Source organism: Sturnira hondurensis, unplaced genomic scaffold, assembly GCF_014824575.4.
Source record: "Sturnira hondurensis isolate 20B ecotype Veracruz unplaced genomic scaffold, ASM1482457v3 Scaffold0011875, whole genome shotgun sequence".
Taxonomy (NCBI): domain Eukaryota; kingdom Metazoa; phylum Chordata; class Mammalia; order Chiroptera; family Phyllostomidae; genus Sturnira; species Sturnira hondurensis.
Window position 1 is genome coordinate 399,218 of NW_028084506.1, and position 17,102 is coordinate 416,319.

At 35.6% G+C, this 17,102-nt stretch overlaps 1 protein-coding gene across 5 annotated transcripts in view; it reads left to right on the forward strand.

Annotated features, from left to right (window-relative positions):
* CLCN3 (Cl-/H+ antiporter 3) overlaps positions 1–17,102 on the forward strand; it is a 68,082-nt gene that overhangs the window by 11,721 nt on the left and 39,259 nt on the right. Inside the window, exon 1 of one of the 5 annotated variants that reach the window (XM_037060412.1) lies at positions 10,777–11,067. The exons of 3 other annotated variants lie outside the window; for them this stretch is intronic. In XM_037060412.1, coding sequence (XP_036916307.1) covers positions 10,989–11,067 — 79 coding nt within the window. In that variant the 5' untranslated portion in view covers positions 10,777–10,988. Of the gene's footprint in view, positions 1–10,776; positions 11,068–17,102 lie in introns of those variants that run through there. One more of the 5 variants, XM_037060415.1, reaches the window with a different exon arrangement.

Sequence of the window (17,102 nt, forward strand, 5' to 3'; positions counted from 1 at the left end):
CAGATTGTGGTTGTTAATAAAATACTAATGCTGTTGTGAATTTTATGTACATATGTTTTCATGCACATTATGTAGACAGTTCTGTGCATTTATGCCTTGGAATGAAATTCTTAGGTGACAGGGTGTGTGGATCGTAGCGCTGCCAGATTCTGTCGAAGATGGTTCCAAAGCACTTGCAGCACAGCACACACACGGTGCCACTCCGGTGTGAGCGCCTGGTTTGTTCCACCTCTTCACAAGTTCTTGATACTGCCAGTTTAAAAACTATGGCTCTTCTAGTGTGGGTGCAGTCGTCTTGAATTTTGGTTTTAATTTACATTTCAGATGGCTTATGAGTTGAGTGCCTTCTGCGTGTTCATTGGCTTTTTAGATCGCCTCTTTTGAAGTGCTTGTTCCGTTTTTTTTTTTGGTTTTGTTTGCCTATTTTGTAGAGGTCTTTATGCATTCTGATTATGGGTTCTTTGTCATACATGTGTATTGCAAATTTCTTAGCTGTGGTACGGCTTTTCACTCTTAGTAGTATCTTTTAGTGAATATGTCACCAGTTTTAATGAAATCTAGTTAATCTTTTCCTTTTCTCTTTGTGTTTTTGTTTTAAGATATCTTCCCATACCTCAAGGTCGTGAACAGCTTTTCCCATTTTCTTTCAGAAGTTTTATTTTTTGTGTCTGTCACACTGAGACTTATAATCTACCTGCAATTAATTTTTATGTTGATATGAGTTAAGGGTTCAGATTCATTTTTTTCCTATATGGAGAACTAGTTGACCCAACACCAGAGGTTTTCTTTTGAAAATAATTTTGTATCTGCCAGAAGATATAAGAGATTAACAAAAGGTCTAAAATTTATATTCCATGTGACAAGGTCATGATAATTTTAGTGATGATAAATTTGAAAGGGAGTAGTTATCACAGACGTTTAAAAAGAACAAAGCATTCTCCCAGTATCCACAAGATGCCTGGCTTTGAGTAATATTTAACTCTATCTTTTGAGGAAATAGTTCTCAGACTTTTTGTTTTCAAAATCTCTTTCTGTTCTTAAAAGGTTACGGAAGCCCTTGACTGTTGTGGCGTAGTTGGTTCGGCCTCCTACTGGATAGTGAAAGGTAGCCAGTTCAGTTCCCGGTCCAGCACATGCCTGGTTCGCAGGTTGGGTCCCTGGGGTGTGGAAGAGGCAACTGATTGATGTTCCTCACAATGATGTTTCTTTCCTGTTTTTCTACCTGCCTTCCCCTCTCTAAAAATAAATAAATAAATATTTAAAAAAAAATGCTAAAGACTCTAACAAGCTTTTTAAAAAAAATGTACAGTACAGCTATCAATATTTAGCATATTAAAAATTAAAAGAAAAATTTTGGTACTTTATTAATTCATTTTAAAATAACAATAACTCAGTACATTGTAATGTTAGTAATATTTATAAATAAATATATTCTCCAAAATAAAAATAAGAGAAGAGTGGCATTGTTTCACATTTTTATAAGTAACTTGCCTGATAGAAAACTAGTCTTTGCTGTTTCTGCATTTGATTTGTTGTGATACATTGGTCGGTTGGAACGTATAAGAAATATATGCATATATATATATATATATATATATATATATATATGGTTCTTGGACAAAGTGGGTTTGAACTGCACAGGTTCACTTGTATGTGGATTTTTTCTCCCAATAAATATATTGGAAAGGTTTTTTGAGATTTGTTAAAGCCACAAACTATATAGCCTAGGAATATCAGAAAATTAAGAAAAAGTTAGGCATGTCATGAATGCATTAAATATGTATGTATTTTGTTTTCCTTATAATTTTCTTATTTTTTAAAGATTTTATTATTTATCCTTAGAAGGGAAGGGAAGGAGAGAAATATCAATGTATGGTTGCCTCTCGTGAGTCCCCTGCTGGGAACTGGCCTGCAACCCAGGCATGTGCCCTGACTGGGAATCGAACCATGATCCTGTGGTTCTCAGGCCCACACTTCGTCCACTGAGATACGCCAGCCAGGGCTGATTTTCTTAATAACATTTTCTTGAGGCAACTTTATTTTAAGAATGCAATATATCATACATATAAACTATGTGTTAATTGACTATATTATAGGTAAGGTAAACCTTAGACAGGCTATTAGTTTTAGGGAAGTCAAAAGTCATACATGGATTTTTGACTGTGGGGGTGAGGTGGAGTGGGGTTGCCTGTGCCCCTAACAACCCCCCTCCTGACTTATTCAAGGGTCAGCTGTATGAGAATACCAGTATGCATTTGTAAGACATATATAAGAAAATTTGACCTTATACAAATATATAGTTAGAAAAGGAAGAATCATTTAAATGGCCTTTCAGATCATTTTGTATATTCTTCTTTAATACTATACCAAAACTCAACAAATAGTAATTTCTTAAAGGTTAACTGTGCAGTGTGGAAACTGAAACCATTATTACTGAGCATTTTATGCCATGTGAAATTGAAATGCATTGGCCTATCTTGTGCTCTGAGTGGATATTATTACCCATGCATGCTTTTATAATATCACACATTGGTCACTTGGAAATTGATTCACTGATGTATTAGTTTGCTAGGAATGCCGTGACAAAATACCATCTATTGTGTCGCTTAACAGAAATTTATTTTCTCACAGTCCTAGAAGCTAAAGGCACAATAGGGTTTTAGCAGGGTTATTTCTTCTGAGGCCTCCGCTTGTAGATGGCTGTCTTCTCCGTGTCCTCACATGGTCTGTGTGTATCTGTGTCCTAGTCTCTTTTTATAAGGACATTAGTCATATTGGCGTAGGGCCCACCTCAGTGACCTCACTTAACATTAACTATCTTTTTAAAGGCCCTGTCTCCAATGCAGTCCCGTTCTGAGGTACTTAGCATGAGGGCTTTTATCTTAGGAATGTTGGAGGGGCACAGTTGAGCATATAGCACATTTATGCAGATCTTGCTAGTATTCACACATTTTATTACACAAAATCATCATATTTTTAAATATTGCCACCTATCTCACCGTCCCATCGTGAATCTTTAACTGTTGGGAAGCTGTCAGGTGCACAGTGGTGGTGAATACAAGATTTCCAAATATAATTTTCCTGAAAGCTCAAATCTTATTATTGGCAACAAGTACTGTTTATCGTTTTACTTGAAGAGACAGTTTCACTTGATTCATTTTGAGAAAAATGAAACTAAGGTCCAAGTAACTGTAGTTTCTGTATCAGTTGTGTGTTTGAATAAAAATGATATTCCATGAAAAAAGCAGCCACAACTCAGAAATCCACATGAGTGAGTTTTCTCAAGACAGAACCATTGTTCCACAGTATAAGCAAAAGTACTTTATGTATTTTTCCCATCTATCGCACAGAATATTAAAAGGATGTGCATTCAAGAGTGGCCATTTAACAGAATGAAAATTTTTGCATTTTTATGTAGGACATTTGGAGTGGACACATGCCTTTTGGTTTTGGGCATGCATGAGGGAAAGAATATGATGGCTACTGGTGTATTTCGGTGCTACTGCTTTGATTTGTGCTGGATGCGAGCCATTGTACCTACTGTTGCTGTAGCACCATAAATAGAACGAAAAAGACAACACTGTGTAGATTGCATAATAGCCTCTACATTGATATATGTATGTGATCTGTAAGTATGTGACTTTACATGATAAAAGGGATTTAGTGGTTTTGAATTAATGAAGAGAGGATGGAGAGATTATCCAGGATTATCTGGGAGACTCCTTGGTAATCATAAGGGTCCTTAACAGAGGGAGGAGGGCGGATTAGAGTCTGAGGAAAGAAGTTAGAATGGGAAGAGTAAGGGGATGTGAGCCAAGGAATGTAGGCCCCCTCCAGAAACTGACAAAAAAGAAGGAAGCAGATTCTCCCCTGAAGCCTCCAGAGGGAGTGCAGCCCTGCAGACACCTTGATTTTAGACTTCTGACTTCCAGGATTGTGAAAGAATAATCTGTATTGTTTTAAACCATGAAGTTTGAGGTAATTTGTTACAGTAGCAGTGGGAAACTGATAACATGTATCACTTAAATACGTGAATGTATTTTTATGAAAATGTTTTAACCTTACAGACTCCCTGAAATAGATCTTGGGGCTCTCCAGAGGTCTGTAAAATACACTTGACCACACTTTGAGAACTCTGTTTTAAGATAAGATAGCTGCAAAATGCACATTGGGTGACTGAATAAGCGACTTTCTGTATTGTAACATAAGTTATAAGATGGAAAGGCTTATATGAAAAGGATAAAAATCCGTCTATGTAGTATGGTCCCAGTTTCTTAAAACGTTATATACATCCGCACACATATTTGATGGGGGAAATATATCAAATTAAGGATTTTTCTCTTGGTGATAGAATTTGTGTGTTTTTTGTGTATTTTCCAAATTGTCACCAGTTTATAAAATTGTAGATTTATGAAACTTAGCCAAAACTTTCAAGTTATTACAAAATGTGTATTTCAGTGTAGGAGGCCAGAATACATTTTATTAATGCTTTATGATTTTTAACTTTATGCTTTTTAAATATTTAGTCATATGGCAAGTGGACATTTTCTGTACTCTTTGGCAGTGGAACACCACCGCATGTTACCAGCAATTGGAGCTAGGTTCAGCAGCCTTGTTACTTGAGTTCTGGCTAAGAAAAAATTCAGAGCCAAAATTCAAATATAAGCAAAAGTTTATTTAGGAAGTCCCAGAGGTACTTGGAGCTGGGACTAAGAGGTAGAAGGAGCTGTGGAAGAAGTGAGCCAGCTGGGCTGTGTGGGCTGAAGAAACAAGTGACAGAGGCAAAAAAGGGGCCCTTGGAGCGTAGGAGAAGTACAGGGAAAGGGACACACCTAAAGGAAGATGACATGGTGGAAAGAGAGAAGAGAGAGGGGGGAGAGAGGAGAGAGAGGGAGACAGTACTGGGTCCTTACACCTAAGGGCTTTTATCTGCTCTCTGAAGGCGGGGGATCTTAGGTGAGGTCCTGAGGGATTATCTCACTGGAGTGTTCATCAGCTTTTTAATGTGTGTCTTTTCAGAGTCCTGGTCTCCACTGATTAGTCTGCACTAGGGGAGGCTAGTGGACGTTGCATGTGGTCCTGATGCCAGCCATGGTGTGGTTCTGTCTGGTTTCCATGCCTGGAGCTGAAACACAAGGGAGGCCTAAATGTCATCTCTTGTTTGACCAAAACTCCGACACACGTCAGAGGCTTCGTTTTTCAGATTGGTGCCAGTGAACCTCATTATCCTGAGGGCCTAACACTTAAGGGAGTGTTCTTCAAGGGCTTGTGTGGGAGTCTTACGAGGCTATTCTCTGCCCCCCTTGTACCTCCTCTAAGGCGGTTACCACAGGACTAGCGACATGCTAGGGGAGGAGAGGTCAGGGGAGAGTCCAAACTTCATGACCAATGATATGAAAGGTTAGGGGGTCTAAACAGTAGGCTTGGGGGGAAAGATCACCCTGGGGACGAGGCCTTCCTTGTTTTCCCAGTTTTGCCCATTGCTAGTCCCCCAGGGCTTTCTGCCTCGTGACATTCCATACCTGGCCTGTTGTTTCTCCTCTGCTCACACCTACCTGCCTACTGCACTCTTGCCCTGGACCTTGTAAATATCAGCTTCGGGCTTGTGCCCGTTTGTCATATCTTCAGGTCTCTCTACATGTTTCCTTTGCCTACCAGTTATTACTTGTACATTGCTTCTTAGGTTAGACCTCATTTCCCCTAGATAAGCCTTACCTGACTTCTCAGGTTTGGGTAGGAGCCCCTTCTGTGTAGTAAACTGTATTGTTTCTGTTCTGTTTGCTTTCTTGATTTTCCTTATTTGTCTTATTTATTTATTGCCTTCCGTCCTCCTAGATTTAACTATATTATTCTTTAGTATAATTCTACTAATTCTTGTTGGCTTACAAGAGTGTAAGTTACTTATTTTATTGTCTGTATAGTTCTGTTTAGAGCTGCTCTGTTATATATTGAGTATATACTTTAACTCTTGAGCAATCTGATTTTCTTTATTTCTAACCTTTGTGGGGAGGGGATATTAGTAATCCCCTATGTGGCATATGTGGCATGGACAGCCACATACACAATTTATTTCATCCACCCTTCTTACAGTGTTTAATATATGTGCTTGCACACAGTAGACGCTCATTAAAAGTTCGTTGTTTTGTAGAATGTTCATCTATTTAACATATGAGTTAGTCATATTTTATAATTTTTAGGAGTCTTTTCCTTTTTATTGATTGAACTAGTTTAGGTACATGTAGAAAAGTTTTGATATAACTGGGTGCTTATGAAGCTATTGGGATATTCAGTGGAGTAACAGGAACTGTATCACTCACCCATATTCTTACAACTATATTGCCCAGGGCCCACCAAAATACGAGTATCATTCAGGAGGAAAAAGGCACAGGAGGGAAGGTACAGGTTATATTAATATTTAGCTCCCTAATATTAGTCAGTGCCATCACTTCTGGTTTTCAGGTTTTTTATCTAATAAATGAATGCAAAATATTTATTCCACCTACCTAACTCAGTTGACTTTTATTTCTTCTTCTTGTCTGATTGCTGTGGCTAGGACTTCCAGTGCTATGTTGAATAAGAGGTGAAAGCAGGCATCTCTGTCTTATTCTTGATACTAAGGGAAACACTTTTAGTTTTTGCTCATTGAGTATGATGTTAGCTATGAGTTTGTCATACATGACCTTTATTATGTTGAGGAATGTTCCTTCTATTCCCACTTTGCTGAGAGTGTTTTTTTTATCATAAATGGGTCCTGGATTTTATTAACTGCTTTTTTTGTATCTATTGATATGATAATGTGATTTTTGTCTTTCATTTTGTTTATGTAGTATATCACATTTATTGATTTGTGGATATCAATCACATTTATTTGTAATAACCTTGCATTCCTGGAATTAATCTCACCTGATCAGGGTGTACAATCTTTTTAGTATGTTGCTAGATCCGGTTTGCTAATATTTTGTTGAGAATTTTAGCATCTATGTTCATCAGAGTTATCGGCCTATAATTTTCTTTCTTTGTAGTTGTCTTTATCAGGTCAAAATGGATACATTCCTAGAAACACGATCTTCCAAAACTGTATCAGGAAGAATCAGAAAATCTGACTGGACCCGTTACAACTAATTAAATGGAAGCTATAATCAAAAACTACCAGCAAACAAAAGTTCTGGACTGGACTGGTTTACGGGTGAATTTTACCAAACAGTTAAAGAAGAACTAGCATCTATCTGAGGAGGGAAGATTCCCAAACTTATTCTTCAAGGCCAGCATTATCCTAAGTCCAGATCCTTTTAGTATTTTGTTATTGATAATCCCCCTAATTCCCTCCTTGGCCCTGAATTCCTACTTCCTTGTTGTATTGGGAATTGAACCAAGTTCTAGGTCAAGCTCTCTTTTCCCCCATTGCAATGGTCCTGAATAAAGCAGTTTTTACTGTTTTAACTACTGTCCAGCTCTGGTTTTTCTTTGACTATATATTTTCCATCTCTAAAATATAAGAATTCTTTTAAGGTTATTATCATATATAAAATATAAATCATTTTTTAAATCAAATATCTTGTCTATTTCATATTTTCCCAGTTGTTTCATAAAAATTGTTTGTTTTTAATTCTATAGGACCCTGCCTCCCCTTCCCTCTTTATCTTACTGTTTATTTGTTGAAGAGATCTGGTCATTTGTTTCCTAATTTGGGTTTAAGTTCCTGAGCTGTCATTTAACATGTTTCTGTGTTTTCTGTATTTCCTTAAATTGGTAGTTAGATCTAAAGGCAAAAATTATTTTTTAAAGTGATTCTAATGTTGTAGATTTCTTGGATCATGTATTTTAGGAAGAGTTTAACATTTGAATGTTATATTATTATAGTCATGATATACATTCTACATAGAGCTATATAGTTTTGTAGTTAAAATATCCCCATCATCTGTTGTCATCTTTTTAGCCTCCCTGACCTCAGAGAGGTTGTGATTTATCCAGTATCCCACGTCAAGTTAGAGTTAGAATCTGGAGTGTATGTGGAAGTGGAAATATCTTCCCCCTGTGAATCTTAAGTTCTGTTTTGTGTGAACACTTCAGTGTGTGTGTTCTTCAGAAGTTCCATCCTGAGCTTCTCCGCAGGCTTCCCAGCTGTATCTAGGAGTTCTTGAATTTGTCTTCTGTTCTCTTTCCACTTCAGACCCACTCTCATTGTCGTGCAGCTTAATTAGTCTGGGAGTGTCTAACCTGTGTGTCAAAGTCCTCTCTGGCCACACATTCCAGCCTATTCCTTTTCTAAAGTGTAATTGCAAGTGTAATTCAGTGTAAGTGTAATTGTAAAGTGTAAATAAAGTGTAAGTGTGAGTGTAATTCAGCCTGAGTAATAATTCTTTTAAGAAAAAGTGGCAGCCATGGGCCCCATAAGCGTGGACATTTGTTTACTCTTGAAAATTTTTAAATTTACAGATTTTTTGTATTATGAAAGTAATATATTTATGTAAAAAATTAAATGCGGGCCCTGGCTGGCGTAGCTCAGTGGATTGAGCGCAGACCTGCGAACCAAACAACCGAGGTTCAATTCCCAGTCAGGGCACGTGCCTGGAAATAAAAATATTTTATTTATTTATCTTTAGAGGGGAAGGGAAGGAGAGAGGGAGAGAAATCTCAATGTATGGTTGCCTTTCGTGAGTCCCCTGCTGGGAAGTGGCCTGCAACCAGGCATGTGCCTTGACTGGGAATTGAACCTTGGTTGTTTGGTTCGCAGGTCTGCGCTCAATCCACTGAGCTACGCCAGCCAGGGCAATAAATAAAATCTTTAAAAAAATTAAATGGGTAGTATATGTTTACAATTTTAAAACAATGTAGAATTATATAGAGTAAAAACTAAATGTGCCATCATCTTCCTCACTCTCCACCTCATTCCTTCCTTGGTGATAAGTTAAGTTTGGTATGTCTCATTCTAAATTGAACTCCATAAAAACATGTACAATTTCCATATTGTATAAATGTGTACACATATTTTGTTAACTAAAAATAATTCATAAATAATTATTTACTTATGATACCAAACTTTTACTTATGCAGTACCTTCATATTTTATGGGGAAGATATTCTTCCCCCTCTAGTTAGTGCTTTCTAGCTATCATTTCCATTTTTCCTTTGTGACTAAGTTGTAAATCAGGGAAAATAAGTTAAGACACTGTTTACAAATACCAGGAGAACTTGTAGATAGATTTTCATTTTATATAAAGGCATGAAAGAATGTAAATAGTGTCATAAAAATAAAATTATCAATGCCTTATAGCATATATTTCTTTAAAGTTTTATAATAGAACTTACTTATCAAGTAAGTAATATAGTATATATTCTACTGTATGATCACTTATCACAGATGATAATATTTAATTTAGTAAAGTTAGTTCTTTTTGAAAGCTTTACTTGTTTAAAGAATTATTTCCAAGAAAATTTAAAAAATATAAAAAACAAAAAAATCACAACAGCAATATAAATATTAATAGAATCAGAATTAGATAGAATATTTCTATGGCATTACCTCTAGTCTATATTCCTTTCTTAAAACTCTTTTCCCCAAATCCCAGTTGGGATTTTATGAGAATGTCTTTCTGAGGTTCATACTTTTTGAAATATAAAAACTCTATTTAACCAAATTTAAAAATTCCCCACATAAGTAAGTAAACTGTACTAGACAAAATGAATAGACTTTCTCGTCTCTTTACTGCCCTCTGAGTCTACTCTTTTTTCATTACCCCAGTCCTTACATAAATCCTTTGAATTGGACTGGACCTTAGAGTTGTCTCGTTTAATGCTTAGGCAAACAAATTTTTCAGAACCTCTTGAGTCTTTTGCAATTGCTTCTAATGAATAGCCCATTTTTACTTAGTGGCGCTGTAACCATACTGCTATTTCAGAAGGAGAATCTCTTAGTCCAGAGGAATTACCTCAGGGTAACTGTAAAAATTAGGAGCATTAGCTTTTTTTAATGGCAGTTTGAAACAAAAAGAGTTGCTTTATTCCTAAATTTCATTAAAATTTCCAGGAGAAACACAATAGAACTTAACCTGAGACACATTTTACTGAAAGCCTTTTGTTGTTTTTAAAGCACAAAGTATTTGTGAGGTGGGAAGTTAGTGAGATGGGACAGGAAAGCCCCCTACCTGGTAAATTTCTGTTTGCCTGTCTCTCAAACAGTAACCAGGTTTCTTGTTAGGTTGATAAGTTTTCTTTCTCCTCAAAAGCTAGAATGTCTTACTAGTTAGTTCTTGAAAGAAGGAAGGAAGCAGGAGGCTGCTGAAGGGGATTAGTGAGATAAAACACCGTTCACCCACTGAGTTACTAAATATTTTGAACCTGCAAAGAAGTCTGAGGTACACTGAGATCATTAAAAATGGACTTTTAAAGCGAAGCCTCTTGAAGCCTTTGATATGTGCTAGTTCTTTATGACTCACATGACATTACCATAGTACACATATTATAAAATCACACCACCTTATGAGAGTGTTGCTCCTATTTTCCTACATTGGAAATGGAAAGGGGCATTGTCTATATCCAGGATTTCCTTTTCACATCTCTGCATTAAATTTTTTTTCTTCTCTATGTTTATCTTGAAGTCGGAAAGAAATAATGCTCTGTTGTCTTACTGTAGTTGCCACGCTGCTGTAGAAGCTGTACTGTGAGTGCTTTAAAATTCTCAAACCAGTTTTGTCTGTTATACTTGGAGCTTAGTCATAATACGTAGCACGATCTGATTAAGAAGGCTGTTCTGCCTCTAAGCCTTGCTAGATTGTAGCCACTAGCAACGAGGCTGCAATAATTTCCCTTTGATGACATCATCCTCTGTGGAAGAACACAGTTGCTTCAGCGAATTGAACTACATGCAGTTCTAACCCTCATCAAATATGGCATCTCCCTTGCCTGCTGCAGCAGCGGTGGAAGAAATGCCACTGTCTTTTTAAGCTAGCAAGCTTTTCTTTTTCTTCCTCTTTTTAAAAATTCTAATCATGGATGCCTCTTCTGATCCTTATTTGCCTTATGACGGGGGAGGAGACTATATTCCCCTGAGGGAATTACATAAAAGAGGTAACACCATCCCTTTGCTATGAATCTTCTGTTGGTATGTTTTGCATGCGGCTGGGTGGTTCTCTAATTTAAACACGTTCTCCATTGCCCTTTGAATATTGCGGATTTTGTTTATTTGACCTGGTGGTTAGTAAGGGGCAAATGAAACCTTCTGAATGTTGTATAGTCCTGATTGTTTTCTCCGTGCAGATTAGTACTGCTTCAGATCACATCGGACTCCGACTCCATGTTCTTGTGAAATCCTCTTTCTATTTAATTAGGAAAATGAATTAATCCTCTTTTACAGCTACCTAATGTGGTATTGGTTGACACCTATAAAATAATGTTTTACTTCCTTCGGAAAATGTATGTTTCCTTAATGTACATGAGAAATCCAGAGTGTGTCTGTGTACCATTATATTTCAGCTGCTGCCAATTACCATGTAGCTTTCACACCACAAAGTAAATGTATAGTAAAAGCTCTACCAGCATGTTAGAACACTGAAATGGCAATAAAGATGAACATGTTTTTATATTAATATTTTTCATATAATATGCATTTTAACTGATCAACATTAACTACATCGTCTTAACACAGGTAGCTTTTAAAAATTGATATAATAAAAATATTTAGAGTAATTTTTACACGTCAGAAAAGATAATAGTCAGTAGTTTGTGAAAAATCAGGAAAGCACTCAGCATTCATATAAATCTTTTGGCAATTACTGTTAAGGTCTTAAAACTGAGTACATGTTAATTAAACTGCTTTTACCTTTATTCAGTTTTCTTAAACTGGTTATACTAAAAATAGACTATTGGCAACTGTTTTAGGAAAAAAAAAGACAGAAAAATTGAACTTAAAGAAAACTATCTTAGATAAATGACTTATGAGCCACATTAATTTGAATTACTTTATAATATTATAAATTTATTTTATAGTTTAGTCCAAATTTGCATTTATGAAATATAGTCATGATTTTCCTGAGTATATTCAGCCTGCTTTACTTACAGTTTATTCTGATATACTTTTTTCAGTGTTAAGTTCCATTAGAATTAAAAAGTTAATTTAGTCAACAAATATTTATTGGTTACATTGTCTACTAGATACTATAGTATTTTAGGCTTTGAACAGTTATGACATGTCCATAGTATATTCTGTTGTTAGTAAAAACTTGCTTTTCAGATTTTGAGAAAAATTGTATGAGGTTCATGTTATATATGCAGTATTGTGTTTCTCTTACAGTTGCCCTTTCAATAAAATTTATATATAATTGTATATAAAATAATTAATATAATTTTAGAATATTTCTAAAAGCATAAAGGAGAAAATAATTCTCATAATCTTACCACCAGGAGCTGTTGGGGTTTTTTCCTCCCCCTAATTCTTAATGGGTTCATTAACTGTACTTTTCCCTGTGTTACCATCACCCCTTTTCTGGGAGGGATTTCTTTGAACAGGAAACAACTCGGATGAATGGTGACTGTTCAAATGTCAGAGTATTTGCTAATTAGTAAGTAATTAAACTGTAAAACAAGGCAGAGTGTTTTCTTTGAGCTCTTACAACATCTGTTTGTTGACAATGGCAAACCAGAAGACCCAGGCTGGGGAAATTTAAATGACCAGTATTAAGCTAACAGTCTTCAACAGAATTTATGACAGAACTTGCTTATGGAGTTCATCTCTGTATGAGATATGCAAATAGTAAGAAATAAGCCAAAGGTTCTGTGAGAATAGGCATGGTTACTGGTAATAGTTATTACTAAAATGTAAGCTTTTTGTTTTTATTATACTCATAAGTAATCCCTTAGGAATCTTGCATAAGGTCTCTTGGCGGCCCAAATAGTTTTCCTTGTTCCTTGATGAGACTTAATTGATATAAGCTAATATTATTTGAAAGTAAAATTACGTCTTTATAGTACCAATGAGTCAGTTAATAGGTTTACTCAACTGTACTGCAGTATCCTGGTATCTGTGGATAAGAGGTTATTTGTTTCTCATAATTTATAAGCTGTTGTAGCCGTGGGTCAGCACAAAGGAACTGGAGATGTGGAGATAAGCGGCTAACATAAATCAAGAAAACTGAATCAGGACAAAATTATGATGACTAGAAATACCTCTTCAGGCTGATACAAGGCAAAGAGACAGTTAATGGACGTATGAAATGGTAAAGGATACCAATAAAGTAAACTGAAACCCGGAGTTCTAGAGCTAGGGATTCCCTTTGTGGAGTAAATTAAATTTAACACCGCCTTTCTAGGTGAGATGGTAAATTTTGAAGCTTCCTACTTAAGTGACTAGAGCCTGGAAATGTCAGTAGATTAAAAATAGGATTAGTTAGTATATTATTGATAGATTAGAAATTATGACATTTTAGAATTAACCATCTCTTGGTGTAATTTTCCTATATAGAAACTATCATGTTCTTCTATAAAAGTCTCGTTTTTATCAGGGAGAAAATCTTGCTTTATTTGGATTGTCAGTTTTATACTTTGACTTTCTTCTTAATTTATTCACAAAGTTTAATTAATTTGGGGTGCTCAGTTCTTTCTTCTACCAGACCCTATCATGGATTTGATCTTTTGGGCCTTGAGCCTCCATTTATTCCCTGAGTAATCTTAAAAATTATTTTAATAGTAATTGTTTCATTCAAAGAATTTATTGAGCTTTTGTGTGTATATATATATATATTAAGCACTGCTTGGTGATGTGGAGAAGGATGGTGGTAGTAATAGTAATCTCAGTAATAGCTAATACTTAGTGTAGAATTCACTGTTTGCCAGATACTATTTAAGTGCTTTAGGTGTATCAGTTAGTGTATAACAACTCATTTTAATCCTCATTGCAGACTTGAGAAGTGTAGGTGCTGTTTTAATTCCCATATTTCTGTTGACAGAACTGAGGTAAGAAAGTGATAAAAGTTGGGATTTGATCCAGATGATTTGGCTTATACCCTAACCATGGGTATATTCTGCTTTTACTGTATATGTGCATTTTGAGCCTGGAAGGGACATGAGAAGGCTTTTCAAGTTTAAAAACAAACAAAACCCCAAGGAAGTTAATAAATGTCTAGTGAATGGAACAGACTAGATGTTCTTTTCCTGGACTTTAGGGGAGGAAAAGATCATTCTCCCTTTGACAAGTCTTTTGTTCAAAGTAGGCCAGGTCTTTGAGTCCCCACAGGAGTTTGATAGGCTGTTTCTGGGGGAGAGGGTGGGATGAGTACGTGCCCTGGTGGAAGGGGATGCTTCCTGTATTCCCTGCTCAGTGTCGTTGGTTCTCGGGGGTCGAAAGGGGGATATAGAAAAGTGGAAGGTGGAAGGCTTCTGGATCCTAGAGGAACCTGGGCCAGACGAATAATCGTCTTAAACCCCATAAAGTGTGACCTTCCTATTGAAATGAAAGTTTTGGAGTCTTAGTTTTTTAAGTTTCTACCTTAAATTATTTCTTGACATTTATTAGTTCAGAAATCTATTTAAGTAGTTTTTTTGTTCTTAGTATAGCATATGGATTTGTTCATTTTGAATTCTCTCATAAAAATATTAGTAGTTAGCATTTTTTTACACATTATTTGGAAATCAGGTGTTAGATGATATTTTTATTGCTATAGGGACATTTGTAGGCTCTTTTTGAAATGATTGTAAGAATTAGATTGTTATTATATTACTTCTAGTCTTTTAGCCAACTATAAAATAAAATCTTTTTTTACAAATTAATTTCTCTGTGTCTATAAATTAAAAGAACAAATAAAGATTCTTTATTTGATGTCAGAAAGTCTTTATATTCTAAGAAAATAGTATAAAACAAAGCCTGTCTTTAAATTTATCTGCCTACAGCATCTGAGTTTAAAATCTTCAAAAAAATCTGGTTCATATTACTATCTCTAGCTCTATTTTCTAAAAATAACCTACACTTTACTATGGTTAATTTTATACCATTGCATTGCTGGTTGTAAGTCAAATGCTTTGTGTGTCAGGATTATATGTGAGCAGATCTTTCGCATAGGTTAGGTCTGTAAACTTGGCTCTTTTTTCCAGCATTGAGGTCTGGTCTTTGTGCCTGCAGGAAGTTCGAGGAGACTGGTGGCCTAAATCGTATTTTAAAGTTTTGTTTATGTTTTTAATAAACATAAGTTTAATTCACAATTTTTGTAGTCCTTTACAACCATAATTAGATAAAAATGGAGTTAGTTTAGTTTCTGTAATTTATTCTTTGTTCCCTTTAAGAGAGCAAATTTCATAATTTTTTATTCATGTAATATATAAATCATATACACAGATAATAAATGAACATGGAACATATAGATGTTTTAATACCCACTTTATTATCTCTACCTAAGGATGTGCCTTTTTATTTTGAAGTGGTAATAGATCAGAAAAGAAACAATAAATTGGGTAATGGGTTCAGCATTGCTACTGACTGGTTTTGTATCCTTACTCAACGTCTGTGGGATTTGTTTTTAATTTCCAGATCTTTGCAATTTAAATAAATGGCAGTTAAATGAGATTGGATGGCCAAAGAGATTTAAAGAGCATGTACTTTATTTATCCTATTCATTTATCCAGCAGGCATTTAATTGACCACCAACTAAGTCCTAGGCATGGTGCTTGCTTGCCATTCCCTTTTAATCTTTCATTTGGAAGTCTGCTGGTATTCTGAAACTTCTTTTATCAGTTTACAACATTTACTTTCCCCTTTCTGACCAAGATGACCATTTCTTATCAGTGAGGTCACAGAGAGAGGGAAATACATTGGGGACTAGACTTCCTGCTCTTAACGTACAAAAGAAACTGGGTTAGGGAATATGTAGAGTTTTGGATTTCTGTTTGCTGCCTTCCATAATTTAATAAAATCAAATGTGTGTTATGTATGTGTGGTAGGACAGTAATCTGCATTATGGGTTAAATAATAACAGTTACTGACATCACATCTTTTGAGATTAACCCCAGAGGTAGTAAGTAATATTCTAAGAAAATAAATATATACCTACTTTTTCATGTAAAATTATTATTTGGATATTTCCCTTTGGAAAAAAAGATGTAGGCTGCTGAAAATGTGTAACTTTACTAATATGCTCAGATTAAGGTTCACCTGTTAGGTACTGTTTTATACCAAACAGATACTAATAGAGACCAGTTCACCAAATAGATATTAAGGGCTAGTGGGTGGGAATATAAAGTTTTTATTTATGGGAAAGAAGATAATTTCATTAATGTTGTATTCTCTAGTTCAGTCTTTCTCAAATTTCAGGTTTTAATATGTTGTTTATGAAATCAGTTGGATTGTGATCAATTATAAAAAAGAAAGAAAATAAAAAATGAAAGTATTAAAGCATATGCTAAATAGTAAGTATACTGAACTTTGGTGTTACTTAGGTATATCTGTATACTGTGTCACTGAGAAATGTTTATTACAGTGGGCCAGTCAAACAAGTTCGAAAACCAGTTTCTTAAGTATACACCCAGGAAGGCAGTTAACTCTTTCTCCGGTGAAGGTAGGCTTCTTGTGTCCTAACATGAGTCTGAAACAATCTGAGGATGAGAATAGGGTGTGTTGCTGTCTGCTAAAGCATAGGGCTGTGAGTGCTGGGAACAAAGCAGTGCCCATGGCTACTATTGCAACATTGTTTTTCATTGCAGTATTTTAAATTCTATAGGACAAGTGGTTTGGAACCAAAGGCAGAGGCATGATGGTGGTGATGGGTAGGATTGTATTGTCTGAAAGCTGAGTGCATGTTCATAAGTTCTGGGAGAAGGCACCACCTAACTTGGAGAGGAGAGTGTCCACATATCTTAAAATACACAAGAAAACAGACCATGAAATTAATTTTTAGGCAGTATTACATAGTGGTGAGAAATGCCTTTGCAATCAAACTCCTTGGGTTTGAATCCCCGTCCCACTACTTAAGAGCTTTGTAACTCTGGGCATATTTCTTAACTCTGTACCTTATTTTTCTAATTTATAAAATAAGATAGTGAAACCTATTTCATGGGGGTGTTGTGAGGATTAAATGAGCTAAAACACGTAAAGTGCTAAGAACAATGTCTGGCCCACAATA